Source organism: Loxodonta africana, chromosome 10 (assembly GCF_030014295.1).
Source record: "Loxodonta africana isolate mLoxAfr1 chromosome 10, mLoxAfr1.hap2, whole genome shotgun sequence".
In the NCBI taxonomy this organism is placed as follows: domain Eukaryota; kingdom Metazoa; phylum Chordata; class Mammalia; order Proboscidea; family Elephantidae; genus Loxodonta; species Loxodonta africana.
Window position 1 is genome coordinate 93,499,082 of NC_087351.1, and position 14,767 is coordinate 93,513,848.

At 36.1% G+C, this 14,767-nt stretch overlaps 1 protein-coding gene across 24 annotated transcripts in view; it reads right to left on the reverse strand.

The window, feature by feature from the left end:
- CEP128 (centrosomal protein 128) overlaps positions 1–14,767 on the reverse strand; it is a 554,311-nt gene that overhangs the window by 417,584 nt on the left and 121,960 nt on the right. The window contains exon 1 of one of the 24 annotated variants that reach the window (XM_023546448.2): positions 1,216–1,324. The exons of the other annotated variants lie outside the window; for them this stretch is intronic. Within the exon in view, the coding sequence (XP_023402216.1) occupies positions 1,216–1,263 (48 nt within the window). The 5' untranslated portion in view covers positions 1,264–1,324. Of the gene's footprint in view, positions 1–1,215; positions 1,325–14,767 lie in introns of those variants that run through there. 24 annotated transcript variants of the gene reach the window in all.

Genomic DNA, 14,767 nt, shown 5'->3' on the forward strand with positions numbered 1-14,767 from the left:
ATAAAAGTGTTTGTTTTTGTTTCTCCTGTGCTAAAAAAAAAAAATTAAACTTAAGGGAAAAAAAGTTATACTTGGAGCAGTCTTTCAAAAACATCTAAAAGGTATTCCACTTATTAAAAAAAAAAAAACTTCTGACAATTTTAGCATTTAGACTTAGCAAGCTGTATGTGCAGAAGACATACAAATTGAGAAAGGCCAAAATGCCAGAAGTCTTTTCCACCAAGACATATGGGCTCAATGGAAAAACTATTCATAGGGAAAGGGCAGAACATGTTGAAAGTGGCTTTGACGCAAACATACTCAATCATAATCAATTTCATTAACTTATGAATTCAACAAATATCTACTAAGTGTGCTTTCTATGTGTCAGGCATTGTGGTAGGCATTACTTCTAAGCATGTATATGAAATAATCATGGCCCCTTTACCCATAAGATTACTGTCTGCTCTGCCATGGCCCCCACTGTCATGGGTTAAGCAGCAATTGGGTAAAAAAGAAGAGACACATCATCAAAATGAAAAGTTATATTTTGTAATATAATAATATTACAATAACATTATACCATTTTTATAGAGTTTACTATTACCACTCTCATTAATTACTTTATATATACTCATATATAATTTTTATCCTTGTAATAATTCCATGAGTTATCATTAAGGCCATTTTATTTGGGGGAAAATCGGGGCACAGAGAGTTAAATAACTTGCCCAAGGTCACTCAGTAACAGAAACAGAGCATAGATTCAGGCTGCCTGGTTCTTAACCATTGAACAGCATGGCCTCACCACACTGAAATAATACCAACCTTATATAGTTGGGGTGAAAACTAAGTAATTTGCTACTTGTAAAGCACACAGGACAATACCTGGCACACAGTAACTGCTCAATAAAAGACAACCATTAAAATTACTGAATTATTAAAATTGATCAAGTATTAAAAAGCACAATGCCTTTCAAGTAGTTATCAGATAATTTTGATTTTTGATCCTAGAAAATTACCGCTGCCTTCTTTATTTTCTTCATGCTTCCTTGGTCTTCCCAATCAATGTATGTGTGAGAAAGAGAGAGAGGGCATGTGTTTATGTGTGCGTGTGAGAGAGAGAAAGATGTTGCTACTTTTTTATCAATTCATTTTTTAATTTTTTACTATCTTATTCATCATCATCATTCTAACCTAATCCTACTTTTTTATGAGTTAAACTTAATCAATTACCTTTTCCATATTTTTCATTGGACTAAAAACCAGCCTACACTTTTCCATACAGGAGTGATTCTAAGGAAGACTTCTTTAGGCAGTTGATAAGATCCATCAAACTACAGGAACAGCCAGCTGCCACTTCCAGATTCAAACTCCTGAAAAGAATCCATTCCAAATGAGCTGACAGTGAAGACTCACCCAAGCTGGGTGACATTACTTGAGGCTGAACATGAGGAAGAGAGAAGGACTAAATAACTTCAGAGAAGAAGAGTTTGCCTCAAACACAAGAGTCCTTCCAAAGCTGTAAAGAAGTTGAAGTGCCAAATAAAGGAAACAACATCACAGCTTTCCAAAAATTGGTATGAGGGTGAGGGCAGGGGTAGGGGGAGAGTTCAAATTCTAACTTGGGAGACATGGCAGCTATGAACCAGGAGTAGCTAAAATAAAATGATCCTTGCAATGTGACTTTGTGTACCTCGCCATGTTTCGGATGCTGTTTCCTCCTCTGCCCCTGCTCACTGGGGCAAGAGAAACAGTAGAAGCCGCCTCTGGGCCATTAAAACTCAACCTCATGCTGCAACACAAAGAGCTTAACTTAAGAATTTAAACCCCAAAAATTCTCCAGTGAAGAAGCTTTTCCAACTTATTAACTAAAATTAATTCATTCTTGCCCCTTTTCTAGGATTTCCAAAAATTAAATTTTAAAACTCCTGTAACATTTCACGTTAAAAAACAAGATTTGTTAACATTTCGCTAGAGTTTGCTTATTATTTTTATTAAACACATTAACAATAACTACTTTTACTTAATTAGGCATTCAAAATAGTCTTTCAAAACATGGTTCAAAAAAATCCTCATTTATCAAGAGGCTGACATTTCCGAAGTGTAACACAAAAGCTTTTGTGTCACTAAGGCATAAGTTTCAGAAGGCCAAGACCTCATCTGTCATGATCATATTGTATTTCTAACACAGTACTTGGCACACAGTAGGCGGTAAACACCGGTTGGAGGGATAAATACCCCTTTATAAACTCTGAATAACTTTATTTTGCAATGTTCTTCACACAGATGTAGGCTTTCCCGATATCTCCATTTTTTCTTAATCGCCATATTTCTCAAGCACTAAGTTGTCTTTCACTGTTAAAAATCATTATCTCAGTGGAGCTGTGTTGAAAAATAATATTTATTTTGGGGTTTACATCAAAGAGGTACTGATCTTTTCCTTTCTTTACAATTCATCATTTTAATCTTTTCTTTAGAAAGAAATTTCCTGGATGGTTTTTTTTAAAGCCTTTTATTTCAAAATTATTTCAGAATTTTAAAAATAGTTCAGAGTTCCCAAACGTCCTTTACTCAATTTTCCTTAATATTAACATCTTACAGAACTATGATATGTTTATCAAAACTAATACATTAACATTACTACAAAACCATTAACTAAACTACAGACTTTATTAGAATATCGTTAGTTTTTCTACTAACGTGCCTTCTTCCAAGATCCAATACGGGACACTACGTTACATTTAGTTGTCTTGTCTCAGCCTCTGTCAGCCTGTGAAAGCTTATCAATCTTTTCTTGTTTTTCATGATCTCAACATTTTTTAAAATTACTGGTCTAGTACTTTGTAGAATGTTCAATTTGGGTGTTTCTGGTGTTTTCTCATGATTAACTGGGCTTATAAATTTGGGGGAAGGATACCACAGAATTAAAGTGCCCTTCTCATCACATCACATCATAGGATACATAATACTAACCTGATTAATGACTGGTGATGTTAACCTTGATCACTTGCTTAAGGTAAGGTTATACACGGTCTGGTCTGCCAAGTTTCTCCACCATAAAATTAGTATTCTTCCGTTTACATACTCAATTTGTTAGAAGAGAGTCATGAAGTCCAACCCAAAGTCTAAGGGTAAACAATTAAGCTCAACGTCCCAAAGGGAGAGTGCCCAATAATCTGTTGAATTATGTTAAAACTACCACAGTAATTAATGCATTGAGGGAGTTACAGCTATGCAATAAACTTAAAGTTTCACCCACCAGTTTTAACTCAGAGTCAAATTCATAGTTCATTGTAACAGATTCTAGTTTCTTTCCCATTCCTCCTCCCCTCCCCCACCCTGCCACTCATCGGACCTTAGGCTGAACATGGACTGGGACTACCCATTTGGAATCAGACAATCATATGATCTACTGTGCCAGGAATAACAAATTTAAGAGAATTGCATCACAGTCATCATCAAGATCAATCCTGAAGTACAACGTTGTCAGTGATAGGATAATATACATATGTCTACATGGAAGACATTAATATGACTATTATTCAAATTTTTGCATCAACCACTGATGCCAAAGATGAAGAAATGGAAGATTTTTACCAACTTCTGCAGTATGAAATTGACTACACATGCAATCGTGATGCAATGATAATTACTGGTGATTAGAATGCGAAACTTAGAAAAAAAAAAGAAGGAATTGTAGTTGGAAAATATGGCCTTGGTGATAGAAATGATGCTGGAGATCGCATGATAGAATTTTCCAAGACCAACGATGTATTCACTGCAAATAACTTTTTTCAACAACATAAACAGTGACTACACACATGGACCTCACCAGATGCAAAACACAGAAATCAAATCAACTACATCTGTGGAAAGAGACAATGGAAAAGTTTAACATCATCAGTCAGAACAAGGCCAGGGGCCAACTGAAGAACAGATCATCAATTGCTTGTATGCGAGTTCAGGCTGAAGATGAAGAATATTAAAATATGTCCACAGAAGGAAAATACGACCTTGAGTATATCACACCTAAATTTGGGGACCATCACAAGAAGATCAAAATGGGTATCAAAAGAAACTCTAAAACTTGCTCTTGAACACAGAGTAGCTAAACCGAATGGAAGAAATGATGACAAAAAAGAGCTGCACACAAAATTTCAAAGGGCAGCTCAAGAAAACAAAGTATTATAATGAAATGTGCAAAACCTGGGAGTTAGAAAGCCAATAAGGAAGTGCACGCTCGGCATTTCTCAAGCTGAAACAACTGCAAAAGAACTAAAGCCTTGAGTTGCAATTTTGAAGGATTCTATGTGCAAAATATTGAATGACGCAGGAAGTATCAAAAGGAGATGAAAGGAATACAGAGTCACTGTACCAAAAAGAATTGGTTGATGTTCAACCATTTCAAGAGGTAACATATGATCAAGAACTAAGGGTACAGAAGGAAGAACTCCAAGCTGCACTGAAGGCATTGGTGAAAAGCAAGGCTCCAGGAATCGACAGAATACCAGCTGAGATGATTCAACAACCAGATGAAACGGTGGATATGCTAACTGGTCTATACCCAGAAATTTGGAAGACAGCTACCTGGCCAACCGACTTGAAGAGATCCATACTTATGCCCATTGCAAAGAAAAGCGACCCAAACAAACACAGAAATTATCAAACAGTATCACTAGTATCATACCCACTGCCGTGGAGTCAATTCCAACTCACAGCGACCCTATAAGACAGAGTAGAACTGCCCCATAGAGTTTCCAAGGAGTGCCTGGTGGATTTGAACTGCCGACCTTTTGGTTAGCAGCTGTAGCTCTTAACCACTACACCACCAGGGTTTCCCAATAATATCATACGCAAGTAAAATTCTGCTGAAGATAATTCAAGAATAGTTGCAGTAGTACATCGACAGAACTGCCAGAAATACAAGCCAGGTTCAGATGAGGATATGGACTGAGGGATATCATTGCTGATGTTATATAGATCCTGTCTGAAAGCAGAGAATATTAGAAAGATGTTTACCTGTGTTTTATGACTATGCGAAGGCGTTTGACTGTGTGTGTGGATCACAACAACTTATGGATAACACTGCGAAAAATGGGAATTCCATGAACACTTGATTGTGCTCATGAGGAACCTGAGAGACCAACAGTCAAACTTTCAAGCAGAACAAATGGATACGGTGTGGTTTAAAATTAGGAAAGGTGTGTGTCAGGGCTGTATCCTTTTACCATACTTACTCAACCTGTATGTTGAGCAGATAATCCAAGAACCTGGTATATGAATAAGCATGTGGCATCAGGATTGGTGGAAGACTCATTAACATCCTGCGATATGGAGATGACACAACCTTGCTTCCTGAAAGCAAAGAGAACTTGCAGCACTTACTGGTGAGAATCAAAGACTACAGCCCTCAGTATGGATTACACCTCAACATAAAGAAAACAAAAATCCTCACAACTGGACCAATAAGCAATATCATGATCAACGGAGAAAAGACTGACATTGCCAAGGATTTCATTTTAATTGGATCCACAATTAACACTCATGGAAGCAGCAGTCAAGAAATCAAATGACATATTGCATTTGGCAAATTGGCTACAAAGGCCGATTTGAAAGTATTTAAAGTATTGAAAAGCAAAGATGTCACCTTGGGGACTAAGGTGTGCCCGACCCAAGCCACAGTATTATTTTTATTGTAGCTTTGATGAAGGTTTACAGAACACACTAGCTTCTCATTAAACAATTAATACAAATATTGTTTTGAGGCATTGGTTACCAACCTCACGACATATCAACATTCTCCCCTTCTTGACCTTGAGTTCCTCACTACTGGATTTCCTGACCCCTCCTGCCTTCTCATCTTTGCCCCTGGGCTAGTGTACCCATTTAGTCTCATTTTGTTTTATGGGCCTGTCTAATCTAATGGTATAACTGAATATACCATGGACTGCCAAAATAACAAATCTGTCTTGGGAGAAGTACAACCAGAATGCTCCTTAGAAGCAAGGAAAGTGAGACTACATCTCACATACTTTGGACATGTTCTCAAGAGGGATCAGTCCCTGGAAAAGGACATCATGCTTGGTAAACTAGAGGGTCAGTGAAAAAGAGGAAGACCCTCAACGAGATGGATTGACACAGTGGCTACAACAATGGGCTCAAGCATAGCAACATTTGTGAGGATGGCACAGGACCGGGCAGTGTTTCATTCTGTTATATGTAGAGCTGCTCTGAGTCAGAACCGATTCTATGGCACCTATCAGCAATAACAATCTTTGGCTGAAGGGTGAACCTCAGGAGTGACTTCACTACTGAGCTATAAGGGTGTCAGGGACCATACTCTCTGGGTTTCTCCAGTCTCTGACAGACTGTTAAGTCTGGATTTTTTTTTTTTTTTTTTTTTAGTTAGAATTTTGTTCCACATTTTTCTCCAGCTCTGTCCGGGACCCTGTATTGTGATCCCTGTCAAAGCAGTTGATGGTGGTAGCTAGGTGCCATCTAGTTGTGCTGGACTCAGTATGGTGAAGGCTGTGGTGCTTATTTGGACTAATCTTTCCCTTGTGTCTTCTGTCTTCTTCATTCTCCCTTGCTCCAGACCAGGTGAGACCAGTGGCTGCTCATAAGCTTTTAAGGCCCCAGACACTACTCACCGAAGTAGAATGTAGAACATTTTCTTTATAAACTATGTTATGCCAATTGAGCCAGATGGTCCTCGAGACCATGGTCCCCACATCCCTTAGACCAGTAATTCAGTCTCTCAGAGAGTTTGGATGTGTCTATGGAGCTCCAGAAACCCTGGTGGTATAGTGGTTAAGAGCTACGGCTGCTAAGAGGTCAGCAGTTCGAACCCTCCAGGCTCCTTGGAAACTCTATGGTGCAGTTCTACTCTGTCCTATAGGGTCACTATGAGTCAGAATCAACTCGACAGCAGTGGGTTTGGTTTTTTGGTATGGAGCTTCCATGACCTTGCCTTATACAAGTTGTGCTGACTTTCCCAGTATTGTGTACTGTTTTACATTTCACCAAGGTTACCACTTATCTATTGTCTATTTAATGCTTTTCCATTCTCACCCCTCCCTTCCCTCATAACCATCAAAGATTGCTTCTTTTTGTGTGTAAATCTTTTCATGAGTTTTTATAGTAGTGGCCTCATACAATATCTGTCCGTTTGTGATTGACTTACTTCACTCAGCATAATGCCTTCCAGGTTCACCCACGTTGTGAGATGCTTTGCAGATTCATCATTTTTCTTTATTGTTGCGTGGTATTCCACTGTGTGTATGTATCATAGTTTACCCATTCATCTGTTGGTAGGTATCTAGGCTGTTTCCATCTTTTTGCTTTTGTGAACAGAGCAGCAACGAACATGGGTGTGCATATGTCTATTATGTGACTGCTCTTATTTCTCTAGGATACATTCCTAGAAGTAGAATTGCTGGATCATATGGTATTTCTATTTCTAGCTTTCTAAGGAAACGCCATATTGTTTTCCAAAATGGTTGTACCGTTTTCCACTCCCGCCAGCATTGCATAAGAGTTCCAACCTCCCTGAAGCCACTCCAACATTCGTTATTGTCTGTTTTTTTGATTCGTGCCAGTAATGTCGAGGTGAGATGGTATCTCATTGTGGTTTTGATTTGGATTTCTCTAATGGCTACTAATCACAAGTGTTTCCTCATGTATCTGTTAGCCACTTGAATGTCTCCTTTGGTGAAGCGTCTGTTCATATCCTTTGCCCAATTTTTAATTGGATTATCTGCCTTTTTGTTGTTGAGGTACTGGATTTTCCTGTAGATTTTAGAGATCAGAATTTTGTCAGATTTGTCATAGCCAAAAATTTTTTCCCAGTCTTTATGTTCTCTTTTCACTCTTTTGGTGAAGTCTTTTGATGAGCATAAGTGTTTAATTTTCAGAAGATCTCAGTTATCTAGCTTACCTTCTGGTGTTTGTGCATTGTTAGTTATGGTTTGTATCCTGTTAATGTCATGTATTAGGGCCTCTAGCATTGACTCTATTTTTTCTTCTATGATGTTTATAGATTTTGGTTTTATACTTAGATCTTTGATCCATTTTGAATTAGTTTTTGTGTATAATGCGAGGTGTGGGTCTTATTTCTTTTTTTACAGATGGACATCCAGTTTTGTCAGCGCCATTTGTTAAAAATGTCTTTTCCCCATTTGATGGACTTTGGGCCCTTGTCAAAGATCAGATAACCGTAGGTGAATGGATTTACATCTGGGTTCTCAACTCTGTCCCATTGGTCAATGTGTCTGTCGTTGTACCAGTATCAGGATGTTTCGACTATTATAGCTGTATAGTAGGTTCTGAGGTCAGGTAGCACAAGTCCTCCTACTTTATTCTTCTTCTTCAATACTTATCTGGGGCCTCTGTCCTTTCCATATAAAGTTAACAATTAGTTTTTCCATCTTTTTAAAGAATGTTGATGGTATCTGGATCAGGATTGTGTAGTATTTTATTTGTAGATCGCTTTGGGTAGAATTGACATTTTCACAATGTTGAGTCTACCTATCCATGAGCATTGTATGTTTTTCCACTTCTGTAGATCTCTTTTGATTTCCTGCAGTAGTGTTTTGCAGTTTTCTTTGTATAGGTCTTTTACATCTGTCTTAGTCATCTAGTGCTGCTATAACAGAAACACCAAAAGTGGATGGCTTTAACAAAGAGAAATTTATTTCTTAAAAAGTAGGCTAAAAGTCCAAATTCAGGGCTTCAGCTCCAGGGAAAGGCTTTCTCTGTCTGTTGGCTTTCTCATTAATCTTCCCCTAGATTAGGAGCCTCTCCATGCAGGGGCCCTGGGTCCAAAGGTGCTTTGCTCCCTGCACTGCTTTCTTGGTGGTATGAGGTCCCCCTGTCTCTCTGCTTGCTTCTCTCTTTTGTATCTCAAAAGACAATCCAATCCTGTAGGTTGAGTCCTGCCTCACTAACACAACTGCCACCCCTCCTCCCTCATTAACATCATAGAGGCAGGATTTACAACATATAGGAAATCACACAATACCAGGAATCATGACCCAGCCCAACTAACACATACATTTTTGGGGGGACACTCCAATCCATAACAACATCCCTGGTTAGATTTATTCCTAAGTATTTTATCTTTTTAGGGGGTATTATAAATGGTATTGTTTTCCTGATTTCCTTTTCCTAGTTCTCTTTATTGGTATATAGGAATCCAACCGATTTTTCTATGTTTATCTTGTTTCCTGCTATTGTGCTGAATCTACTAGTTCCAGTAGTTTTCTCATGGAACCTTTTGGGTTTTCTATGTACAGTATCATATCGTCTACAAAAAGGAACAGTTTTACTTCTTTATTACCAATTTGGACACCCTTTATTTCTTTTTCTTGCCTTATTGCTCTAGCTAGGACTTCCAGCACAATGTTAAATAGGAGTGATGATAAAGAGCATCATTGCCTTGTTCCTGTTCTCAAGGGGAATGTTTCCAGACTCTCTCCATTTAGGATCATGCTGTCTGTTAGTTTTGCATAGATGCTTTATTATGTTGAGAAATTTCCCTTCTATGCCTATTTTATTGAGAGTTTTCCAAGCCATGATATTTTAAGTCACCTCATATATATGCGATAGCTGGACAGAGAATAAGGAAAACTGAAGAACTGATGCATTTGAATTGTGGTGTTAGCAGAGAATACTGAATATACCATGGACTGCTAGAACGAGTAAGTCTGTCTTGGAAGAAGTATAGCCAGAGTGCTCCTTAGAAGTGAGGACGGCAAGACTTCATCTCACGTACTTTGGACATGCTTTTTTTTTTTTTTTATCAGGAAGGACCAGTCCTCTCAAACCACTGCTTATGAGTAAGCAGAGCTCTGAACCAATTTGTATCCAACCCAAGATCACCTCCCCACACCAAAAACATAATGAAGGATCTAGAATTTATATGACTATGTAGGTGGATGGAATACACTCATTAAATTTCTATCAAATATTTCTGTTCTCTTAATTCTCACAGACTATTCAAAAACCAGGCATTCTCCTTCTTCCCTGTTCACCTACACCTTGCTCAGCCTATATTTGGTTTCTTTGTAGCTCCTGGACCATCCTCACCAGCTTCTAAATCTCCCTCTTCAAGTCATACAAAGCAATTTACTTCTATTCCAATTCATCTGAAATTTTGAATATCCATACTCATAACCATGCTCCCCACTCCACCCACCCCTAAAAAAATGATCCCTCAATTATCAGGATCCATTCCCTTTTAAAGAGCAGTGTGGAAAACAGTATTTTCAATCTAACACAAATAGATAGTTGCTGTGATCGTCATTTGCTACAATTAATATAAATTTTAACAGTTTTACTCAGTGTTTAAGAAATAAAAATCAATGAACCGAACTTTAATAAATCAAATTGTGTTTTCTACTTTATGGAATTATACTCTACAAAAACATAATTCATCTGAAAGTCAATTGTCTATTTTTTTGAAAATCCAAATTTCCCTATATGAGGTATATGAATAAAAGAATCTCTAATTCTCTTGGATACCCAGGAATTTGTATAAAAAGAAAAATATCTGTATCACTCTTTTTCTCTTGACTTTCAATACTGACCAGTTATTTATAATACTGCTTTTCCAAAATAATATATTTTCCTTTTATAGCTCTACTTGCAGCCTGAAATATTATTTAAGACCCCTTTTTTTTATTTCTTCTTTTCCTCTAAGGATATGTAAGTCTTAGAAAACTTAGTCAATGACAACTTAAATTCTATTGCATTCAGCTAATGAACAAAAGTGAAGTATTGAGGAGCAACCCAAAGCCAATTACTACATTTCCAATAAACCATCTAAGAATGTCATTAAGTTTGAACATTATTCCTGCTTCCCATATACCACGAGTCAGTAAATAAGTAAATACATATGCAATATTCTAGCTCAGAGTACTGAATCAATTTTTTACATTATCTAGTTTAAAATGAAAGATAAATGTTATTTACAAGTAATATTATTTTTCATCTTATTAGCTTTAAATGAAAGATAAATCTAACTCTTAAGACCTACTACATATATATGCACTTTAAACTTCTAAAAACACAGCTACTACTCAAAGAGAAACACCACAAAAATTAACTAAACCAAAACTACAAGCCTTTTTTTTAAAACCTTAATAATAAACTTTAACTCATTTACTACGTTTAAGTGCATAAGGGTACGCTGGATTTCTTTTCCATTTGAGTTAGATCAAGCAACTTAAAATTATATATTAAAACTGACCCAGTAAAAGCAGTTAAAAAAGGAAGGAAAAAATCACATGCCAATAAATTTGGATTACTACATTATTTTGCCCTTTAAAGCTTTTTTTTTTTTTTCCTTAAAAGCAGTTTAGTTATAAAGCTATCATGTGCCTGGCTCCAGGATTCAGCTTGTCTCCTACACATTTAAGGTCACAGCAACAACAAAGAGCATTAATAGAGGGTCTCTGGGGCATATTTAAATCTTTAATAACAACATTTTTTCTTCTTTTCTTTAAATGTGCCTATTTCCACTAAAAAGACGAAGATATTGAGTATTGTACTACTGCAGTTTTTTTAGAAGTAGATGATTCTGAACTCTCACAGTTGTATATAATCAAAAAAACGTAGGTTTTCCTTTAAGAGAGTAGGGGAAAGGGGAAAAGGAAAATGTCTGTAGACATCTCAAGTAAAGGTGAAAACTCCTACAATTGATAACAGGCGTGTTTATCAAGAGGCTCTAACAGATAACATATTCAAAGATGTAGAAAAATTAGGGAATTAAAGGGCCTTTGTCTGCTTTAAATGGACTATCAAGCTAGGTTAAGAATGATGGAGTTGTAATGAAAAAAAGTCACGTTAACTCTCAAACATGTCATGAAATTTCCCGAGAAAAACTATAAATATAAACTATCCCCTCTCATCCTAATTACTCAGCAGTACCACAATTGCAGCCTCTGGTCACAAGGGCAAGATCATGTAGATGATTCACTGGTAAACCAAAACTATAACAAAACAAGCCTATGCTCATATCACACAACAGTATCGTTATACTTGAAGATATGAACATTCAAGTCAGAGTTGTTTGTTGGTTTGTTTCCAGGAACAATAAAGAATAAAAAAGCAATGTTACTGAGAATTTGAAAATGGTTGCTCTTATATTTTTGTAATTAAATTCTTCCTGTAGGCGCAAAATAAAAATCAGCCAGCAAATATTTTAAGTTTCACCTTATAATGAAATTCTGACCCAAGTTAAATGGCATAGGCTATAAATTGAAACCACATTTTTTTATATTTATGTTTATCAGCAATTTTAAATAGCTTTAAAGACATTTGTCATATTTAAAACAGTATGTACAAAACACTATGGCGGAACCTTTATTTTTTTTTTAAGATGGAAATCTGAGTGTCTATCTCCAAATTCCCTTTTGGAAGCTACGATCATACCTACAAATCCACTGAACATTAGTAGCATAATAGGTATTTTGGACAGCAATATATATGTACAACACAGCAGGATTTTATTGATCAGAACGAGTACACTCATTTAAATTAACACAGGCTTTATTCCTGTCAAGGTCTTTGAATTTCCAAATTCTGTTTTTTCCTAAATCAAGTTAGCGATTCCTCCCACATGAGAGAAAACTAGCTAGAGTCATGGAAAATTTTAGCCTTTAAAGTTCATCCAGTCGGGGATTATCTGTGCCAACAAAAACCAAAACAAAACCAAAAAAAATTAAATTTCTTTTTGAGACAGAAAACAACGCATTCGCATTCTAAATCCCTGAAGCAATATCTAACTCTAAAATAGCTAGGTGGATTTTAGTTGAATTGTTCAAAGAAATTTATTTTTCAGCATGACCAAGGAAAGAAAAGTTTATACTAATAACTACAATAAAATAAAAATATTAAAAGTAAAAACAGAACTGTGTAAAGGAAGTCCAAATGGGACCCAATACAGATTATTACTATTAAGACATCATGCAAATTTTGGGACTATCAAAGTAAGGAAGAAACTCAAAAAAGTTGCTGCCAATCAGTGGATATTTTCCAGATGGAAGTGGTAAGTACATAAGTGGAGTAATAAGCTGCAACCAGTATCATGTATTAAAGTCAGATTTATCAGAAATTAACCACCATGGTATTATTCTGATGGTAATTCTTAATAAATATCTTTAAAGATTACCTGAGGTTTTGAAATCTAAAGTTCAAAGCCTCTCTTTGACAATAACCTAGATATCTATTTCCTCCTCTCCTTTAAAAAAAAAAAAAATTATTATTTCAGGAGTCTACAAGAGCTCCTACTGGCATTACTGTGTTAAGATTGATGAGCACTTATTACTGACCCATTTTCCCCAGTGAATGAGCAAGAATCTTGGTTTCACTAAGTCCACGTTTGTGGAGTCTGTGACTGGTTAGGGCAACCAGTGCTAATGAAGCCAACCAAGGTCATAAGTTCAATCTCCATGAGAGCAAATTCCTTATGCTCTGTTCCATGGCCCTAGCTTTTACCTTAAACCTTAGCCAAAGGCCACATGGAAGACTAACTAGGCCAGAGACCATGGATGAATCAGCAAAAATCCACTACCATGACTAGAAAAATAACTCAAAAGCAAAATCACTATTGACTAGTGTCAGAATTTCATTCTTCAAATGTTATTAAATTTGCCAATCTACAAAACAAAACCTTAATTTCTGCGAACAAAGTTGGTAGGCTGAAAAGGCATTCAAGTCTTTTGGCTGCTTTAAATCAAAAGCAAAAATGGTAATGAGTATTATTCCCTCAAATGATATTGTTTTTACTGGAACAGGCTATATTTTTACACAATCTTAATAAAAATCTTGCAAGTAAAGTTAAACATGAGCCCAACAAGTATACTTTCCAGGATTTCCTTCAAAATTAAAAAGCAAATGCTCTTAGTGGAGGGTATGTTTTTATCTGAATAGCTTTCTCTCAAAAAAGGGGCACATAGTTTTATTAGAAATACCAGAGCAATAGGATATCTCATTTGACTTTCTAAATGCAAGACAACTTCAGTTAGAATTATTGACAAACAGATCATAGATAATTATGTAAATTTAATTTAGAATTTCTGAAATTTTACATGTCTTTAAGCAGAAAGCCCTGTAATATACAACATCTTTCATTGTTCAAAGTTGGATGTTATTTTATGCTTTGGGGTTTTGTTTTTGTTGTTTTACTATTTTCTAATAAAAATAATACAGTATTAAGTCAATGAATAAGCCTATCGGTAGCAGAGTGGTCTTTGTTTGCACAATATTACTATGCACTCAGTAGTTGTCCAATAAATATTAATTGATAATGATGGAAAAGGGCTTTATAAGCAGATGGTCTAGCATAAATTCACTGAAAATATAGATAAAAACATTTTGCTCTTCAAGAAAAGCATAACAGAAATCAAGCAAGTACTGCACTCAGAAAATCTTAGTCTATTGTCAGACAGCTGTTCAGTCGACAAGAGTAGCAGGCATTTTTCATCATCATCATAGCATTAACTGCATTAACTGTCTATTTGCATATGGCACTGCACAAAGGGACTCACATGAATCCATGCTAGCCTTATTTATTATAATTTACAATGACAATATTGGCAAAAACAAATAAGTACCCATAGCAAAACAAATGCAATTAAACAATACTTCGAGATTTAGTAATACACGGTACAAACATAAAAATATCTGTCAGGCTTAAATGCAAATCACAATAGCAATCAGAGTATTTATTTAAAATGTAAACTCTATTTCTAAACAGAATTTGAGGTGCTTTACATGAACGCCT